At 41.9% G+C, this 24187-nt stretch overlaps 8 protein-coding genes across 10 annotated transcripts; 5 read left to right on the plus strand and 3 right to left on the minus strand.

Moving 5' to 3' along the window:
* Positions 1-1480: 1480 nt before the first annotated feature.
* Positions 1481-4194, plus strand: LOC108158750 (cofilin/actin-depolymerizing factor homolog). The gene is made up of 4 exons (XM_017291360.2): positions 1481-1594; positions 3158-3348; positions 3700-3805; positions 3891-4194. The coding sequence occupies exons 1-4, from the start codon at positions 1592-1594 to the stop codon at positions 4035-4037; spliced, it is 447 nt and encodes a 148-aa protein (XP_017146849.1). The 5' UTR covers positions 1481-1591; the 3' UTR covers positions 4038-4194.
* Positions 4195-4196: 2 nt separating this feature from the next.
* LOC108158745 (integrator complex subunit 1) lies at positions 4197-10734 on the minus strand. The gene is given in 4 exon segments (XM_017291353.2): positions 4197-8267; positions 8329-8513; positions 8516-9307; positions 9363-10734. Coding segments are annotated over 4 exon segments (6225 nt in total). The 5' UTR covers positions 10672-10734; the 3' UTR covers positions 4197-4328.
* A 342-nt stretch (positions 10735-11076) lies between these two features.
* LOC108158749 (CCR4-NOT transcription complex subunit 11) lies at positions 11077-12255 on the plus strand. The gene is made up of 4 exons (XM_017291359.2): positions 11077-11555; positions 11610-11749; positions 11822-11987; positions 12046-12255. Exons 1-4 carry the CDS (start codon positions 11310-11312, stop codon positions 12178-12180), a joined length of 687 nt encoding a protein of 228 aa, XP_017146848.1. The 5' UTR covers positions 11077-11309; the 3' UTR covers positions 12181-12255.
* An 84-nt stretch (positions 12256-12339) lies between these two features.
* LOC108158746 (inner nuclear membrane protein Man1) lies at positions 12340-14844 on the minus strand. 2 transcript variants are annotated; one of them, XM_017291355.2, is made up of 2 exons: positions 14689-14844; positions 12340-14375 (listed from the first exon to the last, which is right to left on the minus strand). In XM_017291355.2, exon 2 carries the CDS (start codon positions 14357-14359, stop codon positions 12419-12421), a length of 1941 nt encoding a protein of 646 aa, XP_017146844.1. In that variant the 5' UTR covers positions 14360-14375; positions 14689-14844; the 3' UTR covers positions 12340-12418. The 2 variants fall into 2 exon arrangements, with proteins under 2 accessions (XP_017146844.1, XP_017146843.1); XM_017291354.2 differs by having other exon boundaries at positions 14685-14843.
* Positions 14845-15876: 1032 nt separating this feature from the next.
* On the plus strand, positions 15877-18102 carry LOC108158747 (LIM domain-binding protein 2). Its single transcript, XM_017291357.2, has 2 exons — positions 15877-15984; positions 16235-18102. The coding sequence occupies exon 2, from the start codon at positions 16270-16272 to the stop codon at positions 18004-18006; it is 1737 nt and encodes a 578-aa protein (XP_017146846.1). The 5' UTR covers positions 15877-15984; positions 16235-16269; the 3' UTR covers positions 18007-18102.
* Positions 18103-18381: 279 nt separating this feature from the next.
* LOC108158751 (allergen Tha p 1) lies at positions 18382-19456 on the plus strand. The gene is made up of 2 exons (XM_017291361.2): positions 18382-19163; positions 19243-19456. Exons 1-2 carry the CDS (start codon positions 18899-18901, stop codon positions 19383-19385), a joined length of 408 nt encoding a protein of 135 aa, XP_017146850.1. The 5' UTR covers positions 18382-18898; the 3' UTR covers positions 19386-19456.
* A 180-nt stretch (positions 19457-19636) lies between these two features.
* On the minus strand, positions 19637-20884 carry LOC108158748. Its single transcript, XM_017291358.2, has one exon. It carries the CDS (start codon positions 20802-20804, stop codon positions 19734-19736), a length of 1071 nt encoding a protein of 356 aa, XP_017146847.1. The 5' UTR covers positions 20805-20884; the 3' UTR covers positions 19637-19733.
* A 538-nt stretch (positions 20885-21422) lies between these two features.
* Positions 21423-24030, plus strand: LOC108160479 (probable protein BRICK1-B). Of its 2 annotated transcripts, none has more exons than XM_033391381.1 (2): positions 21423-21628; positions 22150-22483. In XM_033391381.1, exons 1-2 carry the CDS (start codon positions 21508-21510, stop codon positions 22242-22244), a joined length of 216 nt encoding a protein of 71 aa, XP_033247272.1. In that variant the 5' UTR covers positions 21423-21507; the 3' UTR covers positions 22245-22483. The 2 variants fall into 2 exon arrangements, with proteins under 2 accessions (XP_033247272.1, XP_017149988.1); XM_017294499.2 differs by lacking the exon at positions 22150-22483 and adding an exon at positions 23832-24030 and having other exon boundaries at positions 21435-21628.
* The last annotated feature ends 157 nt before the right edge of the window (positions 24031-24187 follow it).

The raw sequence follows: 24187 nt of genomic DNA on the forward strand, positions 1-24187 counted from the left end.
GCTGACCGAATATTATGAATGAGAATTAATTGATCGAGGCGAGCGATACGCTGCGCTTTATTTGGATTCAAACTTAAGACTAATTATTAATGAAATTAAAAGCTATGATTGCAGCCGGCTTCGCGGACAGTGCTGCCGCGGCGCTGCCTTCGCTGCAGAGCGATCGCCGCCGTTCCAAGAACTTCAACGTCGCTGGCAGATGTTCGGCACCCGTGGGAACCGCTGACTTTCGCCTTGTGGGTGGTGTTGAATTACTGCAGCTGCATCCGCCAAACCTATGACTCTGGTCGTGGACCTCGCTGATATGCTAGGTCAGCACACGCCCAGTGTCGGTGGTTAACTTGTACATACATATGTATCAGGTCAGTGATCAGGTATCAGTGATCCGACGGTTTTCGCGTCTATCACCGGATCCGCCGTCGAACGCTTCCTTCTTTGCGCACACAAGCACAAATATACAGCTGCTTTGTCTGACACTGCCAGATCGTCGTGCTGCCGCTTCGATTGGCAAATAATAGCAAAAGACCCCGCACACATAATTTATAAATTAATGGAAAACTAGGAATTAAACTGAAATACATTGAATGGTTTTAATATGTAAATATACAGTCTGGCTATTGTTAATTGCTAATTGTTTTGAGATATATCACTTGATAAAGAAATGTGTTTCTCTTTTGAAAATTGAAATATTTGAGTTGAAACATGAATCCGGTTTGGCAATCTCATTATTATGGAAAAAAACAAAATAAAAAAAGAACGAACGACATCTGTAACCGATGCTAGCTATTGATATTGATATTTAACCTGTCAACGGAAAACGAAAATAAATTTATTGAAATATTAAGATATACGAAAATAAATTTCCGATTGTATTAATAAAGATTTCAAACATCAGCATAAAGGAATATATTTTTTACCGCTCAAAAAACTTGGCATTTATGTACTACCATTCTTAAATCGTAAGAATCTTGCATGGCTGATACAAAATAATTCCGTGTACTCCCGATGTGCCGATTCCATCGTGCCAATTTGAAAGACATGTGACTTCGCCTTGCAACTCCGCTAAAAATTTTTGATTCGGGTCACCGTTTATTGTATTTTCAACGGTATAAAGAAATCCAATAAAAGCAAATGTTTAAAATAGGCCAGTCAAGTAGAAAATTGATCGAATAAAATTATGTGGGCATGGCAAAATGTTTCATCTAGCTAATAATATTCAACGGAAGATCAAAGTTGAACAATAGGAACGACTACCCTCTTTCGTTTTTTTTGTTTGACCATTTTCGCTAAAACCTCTTATTACGCAAAATGCAATGAAAGCAGATGTTTCAAAATAAACCAGTAATTAGAAAATAGGGACCATGGAATATCAAAATCTAGGAATACGTAAAATAGAACATGAATTCGTCAGTATATTTACGGTATATTTTTAAAATGAGACGGTATATTTGTGAGGGTCGGACGGGATGTTTTGTCGATAAGTCCGCGGTCACACTGTTCGTCCGGTTGTGCGTTGATAAAAGACGGAAGGTTAAACAGTATTTGTAACATATAAATCTGAATTTTGTGAAAGTACTATACTAAAAGAAAAATGGTATGTATTAAAACGATTTAATTATTAATAAAATTAAAAAGGACCAACCATATAAATATATATGTATAAATATATATATGTACATATATATTCATAGGTATAGCTGATTAAGTGTATATCTTGATACACAAATCCATGCATATTTGTATGTTTGGATGAATCATATAAGCAGCTCCTTTGAAAACTGTATATGTGTTTGAAATCTGGACATAAATTTTTACAAGGGTGTGCATATATTTATTATATATATAAAATAGTAGTATATATATGTATGTACATCTGTTCAAACTTTTTGCAAATATACATATATAACCAACGTTGGCTATATTCGGCGATATATGTTCATGTGTATGTATGCTTCCATACACATGTATGTAAACCAAATTAGTCATTGGTAGGAACGGATATTACTCATTTATTAAAGTGCTTCCATACTTTTCGCTATTCACGCAAATTGCCAAATGGCAATTTCAGAACTTAATCGAAGAAGAAAAGGTTTTAGGCGGTGCATATGTACATATGTACAATTTTCTGTTCCAAATGGGTGGCGGTGGCGGCGTCTTGGCCGAACCGAACCAGAAACAATTCAGAAAGAAAAATTGGAGAAAAATAGGCACGCTTATACACACACACTTTTGCATGTGTATATATTTTTACACACAAATATATGTATTCATGTGTGTGTAGGTAAATGCCGCTTTTTTTTATTTCGATGGCTATTAATATGTACACATGTCTGTATGTATCTGCATGTTCTCCCACGGACGAATGTACAAATATATAACTATACCGAAATATGTATAAATATATATCCATATATGTATCGCCGGAATACATATTTAAGGTGTGTGGAGAGCGATCCGATCATTTCCCTGCCGCCGCCTGTGCGTGTGTATGCTTGAATACATGGTCGCTTGCATTTGTATGAAAGTGTGTGTGACAGCCACAGACGTTTGTATGTAGGAGAAATGTATTCCCGATTGCCGAATATTGCACGAAAATTGGTGTAAATCCTTGAGTACTTAGAAAGTAAAGGTCTTCAAATTATTAAACCATGTGGCGTTTCTCAACTTCGACTAAAACCCACAGCATTTCATGTTTTAGACTTTTGTTTGCCCTTATGTTTGCCGGCAGTTGTAAAATTACCCTTGAACTTTTGCCGGGTTGAAACTGTAAATGGTGCCACACCCACTGTCATCCCTGTAAATTATTTTCGGAAATTGATTTTATTGCAACCATTTTAAGATAAATAAATAAGCTATGAATAAATACGGTGCATAAATACGGATAAAATAAAGAAAAAGTTATTACTTTGCATATTATTTGTTGTTATTGCCGGCAATGACTGCAACATTTTCGTATAGTTAAAAAGAGACGGCAATAGTGTTGGCTCAGACACAGGGGGAGTTGAGTTGTGTTGACGCACACCAGACACTAATACACACACAGGGGTACACATGTATAGTATACGGTAGAATGGTTTTTGGCGCCTTTACAAACTTTTAAATTAATCATTTAGTTCTTGCCATTAACATGGAAAATATTTAATTTGAATTTTGACAGGCTTCAGGTGTAACTGTGTCCGATGTCTGCAAGACTACATACGAGGAAATCAAAAAGGACAAAAAGCATCGTTATGTCATTTTCTACATCCGTGACGAAAAGCAGATCGATGTGGAAACTGTGGCAGATCGCAACAGCGAATACGACCAGTTTCTAGAAGATATCCAGAAATGCGGTCCTGGCGAATGCCGGTAAGTTTCACTCCCATATACCATATACCATATATAGTAGTGTCTGTTCCGCATGCAACCACATTTTAAAATCCAAGACAAATTAAATGTGATCTCTCAGTTATTATTTCGTAATAGTATAAGGGACCTGTTCCTCTAAGATTCTTACGTTTTTCCCATTATTTTATCTTTATTTTGTCTATTCGTATCCGGATCGCATCCGAACATCGAAGACTTTAAAAGCGAGATTCACCAAGCATTGGTGTCCTCCGCACGAACCAAGCAGATCTGCGATTGTAAATGTAGCTTAATCTTCGTTAAAACGGATAACTCGACAGCCTATAATAACCGATTTCTATTTCAATTCAACAGTTATGGATTGTTCGACTTTGAGTACATGCATCAATGCCAAGGCACCTCTGAGAGTTCAAAGAAGCAAAAGCTGTTCCTTATGTCGTGGTGTCCCGATACTGCTAAGGTATGAAGATAACCCAACCCAGCCATGTGTGGGTTAATTACAGTTAATTAATGCCACATTTGTTCTTTGTTCTTTTTTGTTGCAGGTTAAGAAGAAGATGTTGTATTCCAGCTCTTTCGATGCTCTCAAGAAATCGCTGGTGGGCGTACAAAAGTATATACAAGCCACCGATCTGTCTGAAGCCTCCCGTGAAGCCGTCGAGGAGAAGCTTCGCGCCACTGACCGCCAATAAACTGTATGGAGAGAGCACTGTGCATTGCATTTAACGAACAAGAAAGGCATGCATAAAACAGCGATCAAAACATATGTATCCTGTTGAGATCGCCAATTTGTAAGAGAATTTTCTACATAATTTGTATTTTCAGTAGAAATAAAGAAAATGAATGAAAGATATAACTTATTATTTATTTGTTTGCCACCCTGTCCGCAGGGCCCCGCAGGCCAAGCAACTTAAACACTCGATAAGACTATCTTTACAATACGTATTCACCGATTAGGAGTGAAAACAACCTCTAATGGACACTTAATAGCCATGCTGAATCACTAATGTCTGCAGAACCTTCCGGATGGGAGAGCAGGTGTTCAGTGACGACTTGAGGCCCAGGGAAAATGCAACCGATAAGATTTCGATGGCATGCTCCTGCAGTAGTACCGACATCTCTGGCAGGTTATCAATCGCTGTCGCTGCCACCGACGAATTCTCGTCCCTCAGGCACTGTATGTAGGCGTTTAGGGTGCACACATTGATGTCCGAGTTTCCGGGATTGTGTTTCAGATGCCTAATCAGGATTATAAAGGCAATCGATCGTATCTGGGCACTCGGCGAGAATATCAGGTTGAGCAGCCGCTCGAACAGCTCGTTGATGAACACAAACCTCTTAGATGTGAGGCACTCCAGCTCCTGCATTGGCCCCAGCACGACGTCCTCCATGTTGGACTGCTTGATGATCTTGATTAGGTCAAGAAAGTGCGGCGATATGTCCGTGTAGTTCGATCTGCTGTACGAGCTCAAAGTCAGGACTGAAGAGGGCCCTCGGACACCCACGACGTCTGCCACCGGAACATTGCTCGCGCTGCCCTCTAAAGGCTCAATCTCGGCTACCACTGGCTTGCTAGCCGATGGCTTCACCTCAAAGTGCTCGTCCAGCTCATACTCGTACCGAACCTCCTCGTCGTCCAGCTCAGAGAGGAAGATCGACTTGTGCTGAAGCAGGGCCACTGCCTGGACGAGGACCTGCAGCTTGCCCAGCGATGTGTACTTGTCGGCCAGCTCCATCAGTATGCCCACGTACTGCTCGATGAACAGCAGGGCACTGGACGGGTTGTAGTTGATATATGCCTGCAGTACCTGCACAAACTTGCTGAGCATCTGCAAGGCCTCCTTGACCGAGCTGTGGTGCTTGAAGAAGTTAAAATAGCAGGAGAGGGTTGTCTGGATTTCGGTCTTGTACGAGTCTTCGAAAATAGTTGGCTGCAGAAGCTCCAAGGTCCTAAGGATCTGCACGAACCGATGGAAGTGATGCTCCTCGCGAAGCGCTTTCATGGTGATCTGTGCCCGGCCCTGCATTATCGAAGAGAGTACGCTCAACTGACGCAGAAAGAGTAGCGGATGGGATGCGGCCAGCTTTCGCAGAAGCAGCTCCGTGTCAGTCGACAATGTTTCAAAGTCTTTCTTTCCCACTAGGCTACCCAAGCACGTTATCAAATTATTCGAGACATTGTCGGCCTGACAGCCCTTCAGGGTCTGTAACTTATACGATCTCTCGCCATCTTTGCTGGGCCGCAGAAACTTGATGCGCGGATACATGATGTACATCTGTTGCAGGACCTGCAGCTTCAGATAATCGGACACCGTGCTCTCCTCCACATAATCCATAACCTTGACCATCAGGTCCCTTCGCTTCTCTGTTAGCTTGAACAGCAGCTGCATTCTGGAGCATAGCTTGAAGTCGTACCCTCTGGGGTCGACCTTAATCTCGGAGACTCCTTCGTGCAGCATAAAATGTGTGAATGGCTCCAGCTCTGAGTCTTTGAGCAGGAAAAAGGGATCGGGGCGGGCATTCTTGGAAGAGGATTTCTCCCGCCCTTTCCACAGTTTCGGATTGGTGGTCAGTGCCTCGAAATAGTTAAGTACCGTGCTATAATCGTATTCTGCCCGGAACTCCCTGAACAGGAACTCTGCTATCCTTTCGATGGTGTCCCAATTTGTCTGGTGGTTTATCAGCGACAGCAGATAGAATCGAAACTCACTACACGACTTGGAGAACAGGAACTTCTCCTTCAGCAGCTGGCTGGACACTATTTCGGGATCTACTTCAGATAGCCAATCGATAAAGAGACCATTTTGGAAGATCTGTTCATTGTGGCAACTGTGGCTTATGCTGCTGCTGCTGCTATCCATTTTCGGTGCATCGAAACTTTTGATGGTGTCCCTAACGATCTTCTTCCTGGCCAATAAAGAACTGTTGCCCTTCAACTGTTGGAAGTAAATGTCCCGAGAGTTGCGCAGCATAAACACCAGGCTATCGTGATACAGCTCCGTGCTCTGCAGCAAATTCTGATCTAAGCTAAAATTGTGCCTAAAGATTTTGAAATTCTTTTGCAGGCTTTTCTCCAGAATGCGATAGCTGTCGCGGTGCAGCATACAGCTGAAGAATGCCCGCAGCAGGGTGCTGGCATGCCGACTCATTATGATGGCCCTCTCAAAATTCACGCTACGATCGGGCGGCAGCTTGGCCACCACTTCGGTTACAGCAGCCAGCAGATCGTTGTTGCTGCTGCTTCTATGTGGACTTATCACAATTTCGAGGAGATTATGGATCAGATCCCGGCAATCGGTGCGGCAAATCAAACCCTGATCTGGCTGGGTGAGTACCCTCTGAACCAACTGTTTGGTTAAGCTGTTGCTGCTGCTGATGTTGCTACTGCTACTGATGCTGCTGGCATCGTTGGCATCATAGTCCCCAATTTCAATATTCTCCTGAATAATCACACTGAGTCTGGGCAGATCCGGCACCGTCTGGGAATGGGAGTGCAGGTCGAGGGCTTGGACCGTATAATGCCCATTCTTGGCACCGCGCGCCTGCTGAATCTCAATTAGTTGCGCCAGATAGGCCTTGTTGAGTATGGCGTTCTTGACCAGATCAAACTGCTCGAGCACTGCCGTGTCCAGCATGGCCAGTAGCTTGGACATGGAGTTCACGGGGGTGCCGAAGTTCTGCACAAAGAGCACAATCTGGTCGGGCGTCAGGTCATGCAGTGCGGCCTCGATTAGCCTGTCCACCGAGGATCGGATCATTTTCAGCTTCAGCCAGTCGGGCAGCAGTTGCACCTGCTCCTGCGGCATGCTGGGCAGAAAGGCGACGGGCGCCGGTCGTCCGGGCGGAAACCAGTAATCCAGAATCGGTATGGACTCTGGCATGTTCTTGTTCGAATACGTGAGCAGTATAATAAAGGCGTGTATGATGTTGATGTGCAGAGGAAGCTGCACGCCATCATCGAACTGTACCATCAGCAGATCCGGGTACTCGGTCCACTCGTAGGGCTCGTGGTACTCCCTCAGCTTGATAATGTAGTTGTTGAACATGACAAACAAACACTTGAGCGTCTGGATGCGAGTATCGTCTGGCGCATAGTCATAGTCCTCCTGTGATATGATGATGTGCTGGAACATGGTGCTGCGCTCCACAATCAATTGGGCCATATCGATCACATGGTCGAGCATTTCGTTCACGGGATCGCCCATCGTGTGGGCCGTAATGAACTGAATGTAGGCCATGATCAGCTCTGGGCAGTTCTCCACTTGGCAGGCAGCTCGCAGCTGTGGAATTATAAACGGTTTCACCTCGAAGAAATGCGGTATCTGCTGGATCGATTTCAAAAGCCATTCATGCTCGTAGTCATCCGAGTGCCTGAAGATGATGTTGAGGCCGGAAAGAGCGGCCACCCGCGACTGCTTCACAGTGGAGGAGAGCCGTCTAAATATATAATCCAGTAGCTCGCACACGATCTGATGGTTGAGGCTGGCGTCAAATGTTAAATTGCGCAGGAAATTCACCAGCTCGGCATCACGGCTGTTCTCTTCGTTAATATTAACTGCATTGAATAGGAGGAACTCGCACAGGCACTGCACCGGCAGGTGACTAAAGTCTCCCTCGCTATTCTGAACCAAATCCGACAGCCACGGCATGGACTGAGTGGTGCCCTGCCTTTGAATTATGTCCAGCAGCAGGTCGGGCTTGCGACAGCGGCAGAACAAATGGCCGAGCTTGTAGGTCTGATTGAGGAACTTCATTTGATCCAATACCATAGACGGCACCTTGCGCGGTGCTCCCAGCGGAGCCATTAGCATTAGCTGGGTAATCAGAATTGCGTTCTCTTCCGTGATGACTGCATTCGGAGACGTTTGCGCCGCCAAATATGTTTCAAACTGCAGGATATGGTCTCTTTCCACAGTCATTATCTGCAAGTGTCAAGAGGGATAATCGGGTAATGGAAATGCTTGTGTTTTGTTTACAATTTACCTGCAACTCGTCCTTGCTGGCTGCGGTATTCACAAACTGGCTCGTGATGCATATCTCAATCAGCATTTTCATTGTGGGATAGTGATCCCAGCAGAAGGCCCCAAATGTCGAGGGATTGTGGGCGGATATCATGAGTAGAATCAGCCAGGTCTTCCAATAAAAGGCAATGATGGCCAGCTTCGGGGCTCATAGTCCGAGGGCAGTCGAATGTTCTCCGGATGGTGGTATTCGGACATATTAAACAGGAAGTCTATTATGTCAAACTTATTGGCCTGCACGGCGGGAATATTGCTGGTCTTCATTCCAGAAACACGCTTGATAACCAAAAACAATATATCGAAGGTGTTGGCAATCGAAAAGGGTATATCTTTGGTGATTCCAATCAAAATAATGCGCAGCAGGGTCTCCTCGTGAATGGGCGTCTCCGAGATGATCCGCAATATGGCCACCCTCTCTGGCTCCGAGGGCCACTGATCGCACCGTGAATACTGCTCGGGGGTGTCCAGCAGGAGCAGCTTGTGCAGCGCCTGGTGGTACTCAATGCCAGTTATTTTGAAAACGTTTGGCACTGTTTCGTACATCCACGACACCGTGTCCAGTTGAATCTGTCCCATTTGGTTGTACAGCTTGAGCAGGGCTTGGTTATTTTTCACATCGCGATTGTTCTTCAGCGAGAGGCTGGCCTCACGCGCCTGCGGTGTGGCCGAAAGGAACATGCAGAGGCAGACAATGTCTACCATTGAATGGAATATGCGCTCCTTGAACTCAAACTGTTCTATTTGCGGGGTGAGGTCCTCTCGTTCGCTTAGAAATGTTTTGCAGAACCTAACTAGATTCACGTCGAAGCGCAGCATGCGCACAAGCTCCCTCAAGAAGACCCGCAATGTCCTCAGGCAATCGTCCCTCTGTAGTAGAAATTCCTGGTAAATTTCGGCCAGATTTGCAGCCGATTGGTCCGCAGATGTTTGAAACATTGTGGCTATAAAAAGGAGAGTATAAATAAAAGGTAATGTTTAGTAAAACTTTTTGCTCACCTAGCATTCCCATGTTGTTTGGGTTTCTGGTGTTTGAAAGCTCGTTTTGAACCACCAGCTTCATGACAGTGCCCAATATATCTGGCTGCAAGTAGATCATTTCCTTGAGGCAGGACATATAATGATTGATCAGGGGTTTAGTTTTCAGACGCATTTTCACCAACACCAAAAGAACTTCGTTATCCTGAGTGTTGCGCCCCTTGATGTTGAAGCAGATATACGAGAGAAGTTGCTGGGCGAACTTCACGAGCTTGCCATTGTGTATCCACAGCTCCAGGCGGGAAATACTCAGGCAGCGCACCTCGGCTATGCCTGACGTGGTGCAGAGGAACTTCAGGAAATTCCTAGTGTAATTATCCTGCTGCTGGCGTTTGTTCAACTGGTCCCGAATCGCCTCGCTGACATGCTTCTGGACAGTCTCATCGCTGAATCGTGCCTTGACGGCTCCAATTGAGTCTGGCAACGGCTCTAGCTCGGAATTTAAAGGGCTGGCATCTAGGCTTTGCGTCGAATTATCTCCAGAGTCGTCGTCGATGGTAACACTATCCCTGTGAGCCGAGGGTATGGCCGTGCTCGCATCCCAGCGGAGTAGGCTTAGGTGGGGAGTGCGTGTTTTGAAAGCTGCGCAAACATTCTTAACGTAGGACGCACAGTACTCATTGTCCGCCCAGTAGCGCTCGTTGACAGCATCGTCGATGTACGTTCGCAGCAGTACTTCTGGCCACTGCGGTACGTCCACAAATCCCCTGGTTAGCAGGTTCGTAAACAGTATGTGCAGATTGGTATTGTACCGCATCTTAACATTGGCTTCGCGACGCAAAAAGGACAACAGAGCGAAGGCAACGATATCTGTGCAGAATACTAGTGGCTGCAGTTTCGCCACGTATATCAGGGCAAGAATGCCAATATTATCCACCTTGGATCTGGATGCATTTGTTGTCGTGTGCTTTATGACTCCACATACTAGTCTACCCACGGAATCAGTGTCGTTTTGCTCCAGTGCTGCATATATGGCTTCAATAATATTTTCCAAGTCGCATTCGACGGCAAACTGTTCCCAGGTTTCATATTGACTACTGCCAGTGGATGTGTCCGCTCCAGAATCTTTCAGATTTCCTCGGAATCGTTTGGATGGATTTCCTAAGGCGGACGATGCTTCCCGCTTTCTTTCTGATGACAATATGGGTTTAATGGGAATAATTTTGGATTTTGGATCATCTCGACAGCTCTTTGTTCCAAGCGCAAACAGTTCCCCACCAAGTGGCACCTTTTTCTGTGATCTACCCGATCCACCTTTTCCGCGATCCATTTTTTACTTTTATTTTGAGGATTAACACATCAGGTGTGACCAACTTCCATGAAGTGGCACAGTGGCAGTTTGGAGAGCAGAAATGCACCAACGGGTTCCAAGTTGTTGGGACGACTTTGAAACGATGGAATAAATACACATTCATACATAAACTTTGTTGCTATTAACATCATAGTAAAAATGTAATACAGTTATTTTCATACATCAAAAAGTCCTTCCGCTAATTATCAAATAAGAGTTATTTGTCTTTGTTTTGTTTTTTGAGTCTACTAAATTTATAAGTGAATTTTTAAAAATAAACTTCACAGCCATTAATTGGATTTCTTTCTATAAACCCGTATATATAAGTATACTGTAAAATGAAATACTTGAAAATTAAGTTTAAACTGATTATTTTGGAGAAGAATTTTTAGATTTATGTTATTGTTAGACATGTTATTGTGAAAAGTGACTTTTCGTTCCGAATATTTCACTGAAGATGCGGTGCCGTTTTGTAGCTATCCAGTTAAGGTTACTCTTAGCTGCATCTAACATTGTTTATACAAAAATTTCATTAAAATTGGGAGTTCTACACAATATTATTAAGATAGATTAATTATAGTTGGAGCTCCAACATAATATCAGTACTGTACTCAAACATGTTTCTATCTATCGCCCCCCCATTAATGGACTTTGAAGACGAATTGCTGTGGATAAATCAGTCAAACAGTGGAAAACTGAAAATATTATATGACAAATCGAATTATGTTACCCCCAATACAAAGCTCCTCATTGAACAAGCATTTATACAGCCTCTAAGTCTTCAGGATCAACAGATACTGTTTGATGATTTGCTGAAACAGAACTCTGACATTACGCACCAATATGGATTGACACCCGCAAAGGTATGTTTCATTTCATTGAAATTGTGTTGATTGATAGCCAAATGTCTTTTATAGCTTCCCCTGCTGGTTGAAAACAATCCACTCATTTCCATCGAAATCTTATTAAGACTAATGATGACCTCGGACATTACAGAGTACTTTAACATATTGGTTAATATGGACATAACGTTGCATTCCATGGAGGTGGTCAACAGGTAAGTTTGACACAAATCAATGCACTATTTGTACATTAAATTAACTCTGTTTTGTCCTTTCCTTCTACTCAGATTAACAACGTCTGGTCCTCTACCCACAGAGTTCATTCATTTGTACATCAGTAATTGTATCTCAACCTGTGAAACAGTCAAAGATAAGTACATGCAGTCCCGTCTGGTACGGCTAGTATGTGTGTTTCTACAGTCTTTAATTCGAAATAAGATCGTTAACGTCAAGGTAAGTGACTAAGTTATCGATTTAGTATGGCTTTAATATTACATTCAATCAATTGCAGGAATTGTTCATTGAAATTGAGGCCTTCTGCGTTGGCTTTAGCAAAATTAAGGAAGCAGCAGCATTATATCGTCTCATTAAACATTTGGAAACAGGAGAAAGTGCACTGTCCTCGAATTCCTTATCGAAGCAATAGCCAATTCTATTATTAACATGTGTAGTAACTTTGTAACTTTTTTATACAATGAAAAGGTTGTTGATGAAAAGCCAATCAAAATTGTACCAATAATTTCTAGAGTGTACCCATACCCGCCCCTGGCCGGTCCCGGGGAAACCACATAAATAGATTTTTAAAAAAAGGAGGAAACGCATTTACTACATGTAAAAACAAATTCGCATTTAATAACTTAAGTATCTAGTTGAAGATTTGTATTTTATGAGTGAGTGTTGGCTGCCTCGTTTGGAAGAAAATATGGGGGCTCGGCTGCTGGTTTTGGGAAACGGCTTAGATAGCGTTCAAGTCTTAGAAATTTAATCGATATTAGGCGATTGTCGAACCACCATCCATTGATTTCATTGTGTATCATGCCAGCGTCCTCCTCAGTTGCACATCGGATATAGACGCAGCACGACTGTATATCCAGTTGCACGTCACATATCTTACAGCGGGGTCCGACCTTCTCAATGATTGACTCCACGATGGACTGCTTCAAGTTGGGTTGTTCGACTTCTGTCAAATCAAACATGTGTCTGACCTTCAGACAGGGTGTCGGTGGGTTCGCAATTTTGTTTGAATTATCGAGTGCGGAAATCTGCCACTTCTTGCCCAATTCATTTTTCTCCAAGTTCCGGTTCCAGGCAATGGTGCGCAGTGTCTTCCCGTCTCGTAAGGCCATGCCGAACAGCACCCGACTATCGATCTTCTCCAACATCTTGATGGCTTTATTCCAATACGAAAGTTGCTTAGAGCGTTTCTCCGAAGGCACAAGCTTTTCCTGTAGCTGGTTCAATGTCAGTTCAGGGCTTTCAGACTGCAAGCTCTGGTTTTTCAGTTCTTGTATGATGTCTTTTGTTAATTGGTCCACAGCAACCAGGGCTTTCTTTTGTTGCATGCGATACACTACTATGCCAAAATAGACCATGAGGACGCCGAATACCACCAGAATGAGAGTACCCATTACTGCAAAAAAGCGTTTAATTTTCTTAAATACAACGCACTTGAGAGGCAGATTTGGTTCAGACAGTTCAAAGTAAGAGCCCTGTTCCAGAGTATCGGCCGAGCCCGTTGTACCCAAAATGTTTATCATCCATTGCGGATTCTCCGAGATTAGGTATTGAATGGCCAGAAGATTGCTCTGCATATTCGCCCTTGGAGTCTTGCTATTAATGACTAGCTCGCTGACAAACTCGCTCACGTCAAGGCTTGGCGACTGGCTGGCATCTGTACAGTGATGGAGCCTGGCTCGCTCGTTCAAACGCTTAAAAAGTTCCTCACTCATGAGCAACAAACTCTTTAAAGATTCTTTTCCTATGCAGTGCACCTTCTCGGTGGCCGATTGCAAGTCATTTTGGTTACACAATGTATACTTCAATGCTGTTTTGTCCATGGGGCTCTGATCAAATTTCTTGCTCGTATAGAGGACTGTAATTATTGCCAGAAATATCACCAAGAGACCAATCAGCATTTGTGGTATGATGTATTGTCTAATATCGGGGTTTTTAAAAAACGACTTAAGATCGGATAAGACGAAACGTTTAAATTTTCCATTCCTTGGTTGCGGTATCCTCGACATTTGAGCAGCGTGCGTGACTTTGGGACTGATCTTCCTCTGCAGTGTTGTGTCCCGAAAGCTTAGCAATCTATTAACCACGCCTCCATCTGAAATTTTTACTTTTCCACTCTGCTTGGCATAGCTGTTGGACGAGTCAATCGAGAAGGGCATGGAGCACTGTGGGCGGTATGTGCCATTCATATTCATATTGTGCGGCATGCACTCACTGTCGTAATTGGGTGCCACAACAGGTGGTGGGGCATACATCTTGGAAGGCGACATTTGCAGTGTGTTTAAATCGGGCTCGTCGTAGTTACGCTGGTTAAATACTGAAGGATTTCTGCACAATTCAATGTCGTTGTTGTTGTCTACAGCAGACAAACGCTGTGGATATTTAAATATAGGTTGCTCGCGCTGCTCTGGAGAGTACAGGGCATACTTGGTACTTCTTCTCTTTAGTTTCTCCGCCTTTTTGTGTTTTTTTAACTTTTGAATTAAAACCGCTCTGGTTGTTTCCGTCACAGGAGTGCTTGGAAATCCGCATTGAATCAGCTTTCTATGCAGATCGAGGTCGCTCAGGCTGCTTAAGCTTTCCGTTGACATTTTAGGTATATGTTATCTGTAAGAAGAAATAGTAAATGGTATATGTGAGTGTTGTTCTAATGCTAAAAAAATAAGTGTTTTAGATTTTGGCATACTTCAGCAGAGATATGTTAACATATTTATGCATGTATGTCCGCATGTACACTTGGGCAGACAACTGAGTTAAATTGGTATTAATTGCTTAAATCCACATAGGATCCGATGAAGTTATGTATATTGATGTGGATAAAAACTCAAAAGTCGCTTCAACCAAAATATTCCTCAAAACTATTTATAGTTTCACAAACATCGAAGCGAGTGTTCATGCACTTGGAAGATAACATACATACACAAATACACGTGGACTGGAAGAGTTGAACATATGAGTTAATCACATAAATCTATACTTTGCAAAATATAAATTGTTAATTACATAAAATATAAACTAAAACTGTAATTTGTTTTCAAGCAACAGTTTCAAACACCATATTTTGATTACAAATTCATACGGCACTTACTAAATCATTCAGTCAAGGGTGCGGCGTCAAATGCATTTCAATGGAACACATGAATTGAAATAATTCTCGCAACATCGATGTTATACCCTGCTATCGGTGGAAATAGCTATAATATTAATCACGAGTGAAGTAAGTGGTAGCTTACTGAAGCTAATGGTTTCATTAATGCTGCTTATTATTATTGCAATACTTTTTAATTTTCTTTAGTTATACTTATAATGGTTTAATTTGTGTTATCTACTTCAGTATTCATAGTATAAATGTATAGATTTATTTCACAATATAGTTATTTATATATTTTTTATTCCACCTAAATTCGTGTCAACCTAACTATGAGGTTGGTGAGACCAGATATATGGACATGATGGGAAAATCAAGAGGTTTGAGCAAGAGAAACATATATTCTAGTTTGGATACGTAGTCGAGCTGGTTGCAGCAAGAATTATAGTTTACAAAAATGATTTAGCTAGATGTGGCATCGGTAAGTATCGTTTTGGCAGAAATTGTGCTACAGCTGTTTGATTGATGGCATTGTGGAGATGGGTAGCAACACGGATTTATCCTTGTGTCTCACGTATCTCTGTCTTTCGGTCTAGATTTGATTTAAAGTCTAGTGTAAACGATCCTTAGAAGATTTTTGTATCAGAATTGCAGAAAGTATTTAGGCAGGCTCCGGTTTTCACTTGCACAAAAATTTTGTGATCAACTTTTGAAAAACTTGCCCGTAACATGCGCGTAACTGAACATCTGGGTAAAGAAAACTGTTTTCCGCCACCTATAATTCAAAATGTAAAATGCAATTTAATTTTTTACTCACTGTTCGTCAGACATTTTAAATACACAGTTAATGCATCTAAGATGTCTTGATCTTCTTAAATCGCGCATTTTCTGTAAAGGTAAAGGAAAACCGAAGACTGCCCGAATGTATACAAAACCAGCCATGTTTTGTTTCAACCATTCCATTTCGGATGTTTACTTGTTTTCACATTCGTGGCGTGTATATCGCACAGGGTCGCACAGAAAGCGATGGCAAACTATCGGCAGGGGCCAATCCGTTTTCTTGAAATGTAGATACATTTATGTGTGTTTGTGGCTTAAGAATTAAAATATTGTATGCCTTTTGCAAAGGTAAATATAGGCAACATCCAAGTTAAATTCAAACAAAAAATTATTGCGGAACATTAGCACGATTCGTTTTTAAAATATTATCGGCTGAAAAACAGTGTGCCTAAATGTATATACACATATTTTTAAAATCATTTGGGCCTTAAGACAAGTGCACACATACGTACATGCGTATTAAATACAAAACGGCTATAAACACGATGATTTAAACGGAATAATACAATTGTACCTAAAATACGTTTATTAATTTCAGGCCGAACCGCATGTCCTTAAATAATTACTGTAGGCATGAATCGTAGAGGTTTAAATTCTGGAAATACGATGTCTTCTCAATCAAATATTGACGACGGTAGCTGGAAAGGAGTTTCTGAGGGTGGATCTATGTTGCCCACGTCGAACTCGTCAGCTCTGAATCCTGATGGGAGCAACCAGAGTGGGTTTTCACAAGGAGGATTGCCGTACAACTCGGGTGGCAATCCATATCCACCTGCTGGCCAATCCTCTCCCGCTGGAAATCAGTCTTTAGTGTTTCAAAACTCTAATCAACCTGGATCGAATACACCTCAATATACCTCTTCACCTGCACCCTCGGGGTCATCCACGCCGGGTCCTGTTGGCTCACAGAACATTCCTGGGAACTATCCACAGTCGGCGACAGCTGGAAACTTCAATGGTCCTGTGGGAGGACCCTTTGGATCGCCATCATCTGGCTTGGGCCAGTTCAGTCGACCAGCCAGTTCGGGCACTCCCTTCAACAGCGGACAGGCTGGCCACTTTTCATCGCCCACGGTCTTTGGAGTGGGCGGTCAATTCAACCCAATGCCACCAGCATCTCCCTTCGGTCACGGAGGGAATCACCCCATGATGGGCGGTCCCCAGCAAATGGACCGAATTGATCAAGGCTTTAGGAGGCACAACTCGTACTTCAGTCACACCGAGCACCGAGTATTCGAGCTAAACAAACGCCTTCAGCAGCGGAACGAAGAAAGCGACAATTGCTGGTGGGACTCATTCACAACGGAGTTTTTCGAGGACGATGCCAGATTGACAATCCTGTTTTGCCTGGAAGACGGACCAAAAAGGTATACGATTGGCCGAACACTCATCCCGCGCTTCTTCCGAAGCATATATGAAGGCGGAGTGTCTGACTTGTACTTTCAATTGAAGCACGCTAAGGAGTCATTTCACAATACGTCTATAACCCTGGACTGTGATCAGTGCACGGTAATAACTCAACATGGCAAGCCGTTTTTTACGAAAGTATGTGCTGATGCCAGGCTGATCTTGGAGTTCATGTATGACGACTATATGCGCATCAAGTCTTGGCATATGACCATTAAGGGACACAGGGAACTCATTCCAAGATCCGTGATTGGCACCTCGCTTCCCCCCGATCCGATGCTTCTAGATCAAATCACTAAGAACATTACAAGAGCTGGCATAACCAACTCAACACTAAATTATCTACGATTATGTGTTATACTTGAACCGATGCAGGAGCTAATGTCTCGCCACAAGGCCTATGCACTCAGTCCACGGGACTGCCTGAAGACAACTTTATTTCAAAAATGGCAGCGTATGGTAGCACCGCCGGGCAAAAAAGATCCCCAAAGGCCGCCCAATAAACGGCGCAAGCGGAAAGGCTCCAACTCGGGCGGCGGGGCCAATAATGCAAACACTCCGCCTGTGACAAATCAGAAGCGATCACCCTCTGGGCCCAGCTTTTCCCTCTCCTCGCAAGATGTAATGGTTGTGGGTGAGCCCACCCTGATGGGCGGGGAGTTTGGAGAGGAGGATGAGCGGTTGATAACGCGGCTGGAGAACACGCAATATGACGGTACCAATGCCGTGGAGCACGATAATCACACCGGATTCGGTCACGCCGACTCGCCCATCTCTGGCTCGAATCCGTGGAGTATTGACCGAGCGGGAAATATTCCAGCCAGTCCCGGCAACGGTGCTGCGCCGCAGAACAACGCGAATATATCTGATATAGATAAAAAGAGCCCCATTGTATCGCAATAGAAGTTAATAAAACATATTTCGCTATATTGTCAAATGTATTTTCATACTTGCATGTAAAAAATATTTAAATAAAGCTTTCAAGTTTTAGGAAATGTATATAAGACATACATACATACAAATACATACATATAAATATATATAATTACACTTAAGCTGTCTTACTCTACACACTATTATATAATTGTAGCGTAGGAACTACTTCTGTCTTGACTGCCTTTCAAAGTAATTTGTGTTTTAGTAAAGCAGAACTTTTAAGCACAACGCTCTAAATATTTTAAGTAACTTTATTTGCTCATACCAAGGGCTGTCGACAGCCGCATTGGGGCTCTTAGGGGCCCTTCTACATTGATAATTCAACGCAACGCAACGCAACGTAATCGGGCCAAGAGGAGACGGGCCCGGGATAGTTTCCTCGACAGACCAGACCCCGTTTCGATGGCCCAGCATGTATCCTGACTAGATATTCTTAGATTTTTTGTTTTATGTAACATTGCTTTTAGCCATTTTCGAATCGATTAAGCTTTGCTTCTGCTGAGATTCGATCCGAATCGCAATCTATGATTGAGGCGACAAGTATAAAGGATATTGTTTCTAGAGCAGAGCCAAAGATCACAGCAAGATTGTATCTTGAAAGTAAAAGTATCTCCTAATGGAAGTTTTCTGTTAATTCTTTCGTATTTTGTGTTAGCTTAGATGATAAATTCTTATTTAGATAATAGAGTATTTAGTGTAGTAAAATCGCTCATCTGGCATGGGTGGTTTTTTTCCAGCGACAAGTACTATTTCCGTCTCATTTGAGATTTCGATTCCTATCCGTACCTTGATGGTGACTACGCGGAGATATTTTTTAATGGCATTCGAGGTCCAGCCTCTTTTGCGCATGCACGAATAAATGGGATACACAGTTTCTGGCTCTCGTTCAGATATACAGTCACACAGTCGCGTATTCGAAGGAGTAGTAATGCTTTCACTAAATAAAAATCAGGCGCAGTTTTTGGTTCTTTATTTTATTTTCTTCATCATTTTTATTTCCTCAAAGGCCCAAGCCGAAGAGAGAAATATTAACAAGCTGCTGAATAACCAGGTCGTGGTCAGTCGCCAAATAATGTGCATTCTTGAGAAGAGCGAATGCGACCAATTGGGGCAGCAACTTAAAGGTAGCGTATAACATCTGTAGACATCGAAAAGCTGCGACGCTACATTCACAATATTTTATTCAATCATAACCATTCGCAGCTGCTCTGCCAGAAGTTATCACCAGGAAATGCAGAAACTGTTCGCCTCAACAAGCTCAAAAGGCGCAAAAGCTAACAACATTTTTACAAACAAGATACCCCGATGTCTGGGCAATGCTTATAAGGAAATATCAAAGTGTCTAAATATACCACACAGGCTATTTATACCCATGAATTCAAAAATAAAATCGTAGTATCGAAAAATTGCCACATTACTTCTGTATTCTGTTGTGCTCTTTGTGTATGGCAGGGTCTGTTCGGGGTCTGGCACGTACAACGTCCTTGCATTTGGCTTTGTGATCATTGGTTGCTGCTTCCGAGGTAACATTCCCCAGATCCTGATGTGGTTCGGCATGCCACAAAAAATTAATCTAACCCCGTTTAAACAAACAAGATAAAGTGATACAACTTTTGTACACATGAATGTATATTTTCTTCTTATTATTATTATATAAAATCTATAAATTTATATATGCATTTAAAGACAATTAATTATTTACTGTGACTATCAACATAAACTGTTGCATTATCTACGCCCAAGAACTGGTGTATACTCAATGTGGAGAGCATTTTCATCTGGCCCTGATAGAGAACATCAGCGATTATTTTCTCCGCATATATAGCTTGGGTGGATTCCATGGAACGCAGCTTGTGGGCAATAATTTTTCCGAAATTCGAGAAGTGATCGTCGAGCTGGTGGTCGGCACTCTTGAGCGCCAACGAAAACAACCGCTCAAAGTCTATTGTAGATATATCCGCTCGAAACTTGGCTGCGGGCACCACGACTTCATTATCGTCGGATACTTGAGATGATAGGGAAGAAGAGCGCTTTCGACTTATTTTGTTCGGTTTTTGTTGGATGGCGGCCTGGACTGGCCTGGCCTGCTCGGAATCTATTTGTTTGGGAATATCGGGTAGGGATTTTCTTCGTTCCGAAATAACCCGGCTGTCGGACGATGTCATGACAATTTCCACCTCCTTGATAGTAGCCCCTGAGGGATGGTTGTTGTTGGCATTGACTGTTTGAATACTGATAATAGGGTCAGCAGTGCATGCAGCAGATGCATCCTCGAATAAATATTCGGTTGCACAGTTTTTGGGTGATAACTTTTGATTATCCGCTTTTTGTGGCTTTGGCAGACTCTCGGCATCGGATAGTTCTTCACAGTTTTCCGCCGGGATTAAAGTTACAGTGCTCTCGGAATATTGTTGCTGCAGCGGGGGGTTATCGTGACGCTTTGTCTTTTTATCAGGAATTTCTTCGTCTTTTAGGAACATAAGCGACTCAAAATATCGCCGCTTGGGACAGTAGGGCTCAAATTTTTCGCCTTTCTTTTTAATTTCATTACATTTTCTTAATTGATGACGAAATGCACACCGCAGATTGTTTATCTTTTGCTTTGTTCTTTCCACATTGTAAATCTCTCCATGCTTAGTCGCCACTTCTATTAGCTTCATGTAAGCCTCCTGTCGTTTGCTCCTGTTTCTGAAGTCCACGGAATCCGCTTTCCATAAGCACGGATTCACTTTGTATTCCTCTATGAAATCGTCGATAAAATCCATTTTTGTTTACGAAAACAGCATTCAACTTAGCCCAAAATGTATGTTTGTATATGTATATGCTGTTTGTGTGCCAACACAACGTAAAAAAAATAAATTGGAACAAATAGAAATGAAAAATAACAATCGGTATCACTAATACCCTGTGCACACTGAGCACATCCTCGGAGAACGGTGGGATTTTTGGACAGATGTGAAACACCCACTGGCATCCAACATCCCCTATCCGTCAAAAAGCACCTGATGAGCATTAGAAGGAGCAGCAGAAATGAGAGGAGGAGCACGAAGGAGAAACCCAAATTCCAAGCCACGCTGCTTCAAATTTTGTTATAAAAGAGTGTGGGTTGTCGTCGCCAGAAATTTATTTTCGCGCGAGCGAAGCGGTTGTGCAGGTTGCTTGCCCCTAGGTTATTTGTAGAGTTTGATTATATTCCCAATTTATTCATTATAAGCTGTTTTTTTCCCCGTAGATGGGCTCTGTGAGAAAAGGCAATAAACAAAATATTCGTGTAATTTCATATATTTATAACGCACAGATATTTTAAATTCAATTTAATCTTGCGATACATCGATTTCAATTATAAAAGGAGTATTTTAGGACTCGATATTTCTGGTATTGAATAGCCTTACTTTTCTACTTGGTCACACTGTCACATTCACACCCACATTCAAGAAATAAAGAAAATAAACATTTTAAGATATAAAAATGAGTGGTGCTCACAGAGAGGCGATTCAGAAGCAGATTCATCAGGATTGGGCGAATAGGGAATACATTGAAGTCATAACAGCCAGCATTAAACGTATTACGGACTTTTTAAACTCATTTGGTAAGAAAACATAGCCGAGTATATAGCACGTACATACATGTGAGGGAGTGTGTCACATCTGTCGATATGTAAATGCATAAATACACAGGGCCGGCTTTAGGTCTTATGATTTTGTTATTCTATGCGATACTCAAAATGAGTGGATGTGTGTAACGACTAGAAGAAAGCTTTTCCGACCCTATACAGTATATAGATATATTATTGCTCAGCGTCTGTTCGCCCGTCTTGTTTGAAGCCTAGATCTCACAGACTATAAGAGCTAGACCCACAAATGACGGAAATCTGTGGCCTCGACAATTTTTAAGATGTGATAAAATCAAAAAATCATAGAATGACCATTGACGAATCTATATCAGATCAGATGATTATTGTAACAAATAAATTTGCAGTGGCTACGCAAGGCCCTACACGTCCAAAACTAGGTATAGTATAAAAGAGAGATATTGGAGATCTTATAAGGTCGGTTAATTGTTGAAACTGTTTATACAGATCCAATCAATTTATTTCCGATTCCCTTTCAGGTATGAGGGCGGTACGCAACTCACAATCCCAAACCCGACATTTGACATCAAAAAACCATTCCATCGATTGTGAGCAAGGACAGGAATCGTCTTAAAAGTTCCATAGATTTTCATGATGCTTAAATCAATCAACTAGATAAATCTTTCCTTCACAGTAGCGAGAGCCGTATCAACCAGATAAATTAAGTAATCAGTTCAGCATTGATCTTCTGGTGTGAAGTTTGTAGACTCATCTTGACTTTTGGATTCAAAAATGCACTTATTGGACATCAGGATCTTTTATATCGGAGTCTAAAATCTCCATCAGAGCTTAATAAACTTCTTTCGCTTGATATTTAATGGTTTTAACCGTGCCCAGTCTGCTTTTCCAACGATTTGTGCAAAATCCACACGGCCAAATGCGGCTCTCGGATTTAGGACCCTATTTTGGAATTCTTAGTTATTTGTTTTCGTGTTACAGCCTTATGCCTTGTCCAAGGAAATTATTGAAGTTGTTGTCTTCAAGAATTTTAAGTAGAAGATTCGTCTGTCCCTCCCCGTCGACGAAGAAGCAATTTTGAATCCTAGAAAATGCTCTTTGATGCTCACGTTGTTATCGTTGATCGCGTAATATCGCCCTTTTTATATAATTTTCTATATTTCGGCTAAAACGTCGTTTGCCAGAAGATATATCAATTTCCCTTGAATCATTTTACCACAATAATGGTCGTTTAATGGTCGAACTTATCAATTTCCCTTGAATCATTTTACCACAATAATGGTCGTTTAATGGTCAAACTTACCAAACAACTCCACTAGACCGAAGAAATTTCCCGTATTCTGCGTGAAAAGATTGTCTGATGAGTCACAAAATGATAGATTGTGCATAGCGAGAAACGTAGCTATCATAATAAGACTTTCTAGAAAGCGCTTCCAATTATGTGTTTTGTCATTCAGAAACTTTTGTTGTTGAGGATTTCTGGCCATCGAGGTGGATCAGGCGAAATTTTTATGTTACCAGAAACATTAACACTCACATCTGCAACTTTAGATTATCGGATATCAAATGGGAATCAATTTCGTCAGTTTTCCTATACAGTACAAAGTTTCATCGATTAAAAATTCGATTGATTCTTCATTGGCTGCGAAGACGCTCACTTTTGATCCTGAATTAAAAATTTGTATTTCAAACTCTTTTTCGGCTTTTTTTCCTATTCGTCGCACCGGAAAGATTCTTCAAGCCACCAATGGGCCCAAATGCCGGCCCTGTTCATAAAAACAATTTATTTATTCATATTTGTGTGTACGATTTGTGATTATAGGCAGACGTAAAGAGTGTCATTGCCAGTAAGTGTACATATTTACACTTGTTATGAATTTTAAATGAACTCTACATATAACGTGCGAATTTGGCGTAGTTTGCACGTTGTCTGTCCGAAATCAGGTGCTGATTTCGTATTATTATCCGGTAGCTGTTATGTGCTTACAAATGAATGATGCTCACGATAAACTCTTCCGGATGTTCAGAGTTTTTTTGACTCACGAGTCCACACATCTAAAGCGTTCTCGAAATGATAATCTTTCTACATATATTGTAAGCTATGATTTATCCTTCTGCAATTTTATGTGATTCTGTAATTAATTGGTCTAAATTTGTCAGATTTCGTTAAACAAGACTCATATGTAACATTTTGTCTTTTCAGATATGTCCTGTCGGTCTCGATTGGCAGTACTCAACGAAAAACTAACGATCCTAGAGCGGCGCATAGACTATTTGGAAGCCTGTGTAGCTCAAGGGGAAACATTAACGTAAATTCAACCCAAGCTATGTTCTCACATTTATATTAAGCTTTGTACATTTATAAGACAATTAAAAATAATGATAAACCCCTAGCTATTGCATATATTTTCAGAATAATTTTTTTTTATGTATTACCAATTTCCATGACATACAAAACAATTGTTATTGCGTTGGTCGTTCTTTGAAGGCTGTCCTTCCATGCTGATTCTTCCTTTCACGGTTGAGTGGACGGACAAGCGATCGGATTCGTTTCACTGC

Source organism: Drosophila miranda, chromosome 3 (assembly GCF_003369915.1).
Source record: "Drosophila miranda strain MSH22 chromosome 3, D.miranda_PacBio2.1, whole genome shotgun sequence".
NCBI lineage: Eukaryota > Metazoa > Arthropoda > Insecta > Diptera > Drosophilidae > Drosophila > Drosophila miranda.

Excerpts from the sequence above, each read along its gene's own strand:
- LOC108158746 (XM_017291355.2), bottom strand. The coding sequence starts at position 14,359 with ATGTCAACGGAAAGCTTAAGCAGCCTGAGCGACCTCGATCTGCATAGA.
- LOC108158751 (XM_017291361.2), top strand. The coding sequence starts at position 18,899 with ATGGGATACACAGTTTCTGGCTCTCGTTCAGATATACAGTCACACAGT. Across the intron at positions 19,164-19,242 it reads ATTGGGGCAGCAACTTAAAG|CTGCTCTGCCAGAAGTTATC; the intron begins GTAGCGTATAAC and ends AACCATTCGCAG.
- LOC108158748 (XM_017291358.2), bottom strand. The coding sequence starts at position 20,804 with ATGGATTTTATCGACGATTTCATAGAGGAATACAAAGTGAATCCGTGC.
- LOC108158749 (XM_017291359.2), top strand. The coding sequence starts at position 11,310 with ATGTTTCTATCTATCGCCCCCCCATTAATGGACTTTGAAGACGAATTG. Across the intron at positions 11,556-11,609 it reads ATGGATTGACACCCGCAAAG|CTTCCCCTGCTGGTTGAAAA; the intron begins GTATGTTTCATT and ends TGTCTTTTATAG. Across the intron at positions 11,988-12,045 it reads ATAAGATCGTTAACGTCAAG|GAATTGTTCATTGAAATTGA; the intron begins GTAAGTGACTAA and ends AATCAATTGCAG.
- LOC108158747 (XM_017291357.2), top strand. The coding sequence starts at position 16,270 with ATGAATCGTAGAGGTTTAAATTCTGGAAATACGATGTCTTCTCAATCA.
- LOC108160479 (XM_017294499.2), top strand. The coding sequence starts at position 21,508 with ATGAGTGGTGCTCACAGAGAGGCGATTCAGAAGCAGATTCATCAGGAT. Across the intron at positions 21,629-23,831 it reads GGACTTTTTAAACTCATTTG|ATATGTCCTGTCGGTCTCGA; the intron begins GTAAGAAAACAT and ends TTGTCTTTTCAG.
- LOC108158750 (XM_017291360.2), top strand. Across the intron at positions 3,349-3,699 it reads TGCGGTCCTGGCGAATGCCG|TTATGGATTGTTCGACTTTG; the intron begins GTAAGTTTCACT and ends TCAATTCAACAG. Across the intron at positions 3,806-3,890 it reads GGTGTCCCGATACTGCTAAG|GTTAAGAAGAAGATGTTGTA; the intron begins GTATGAAGATAA and ends TTTTTGTTGCAG.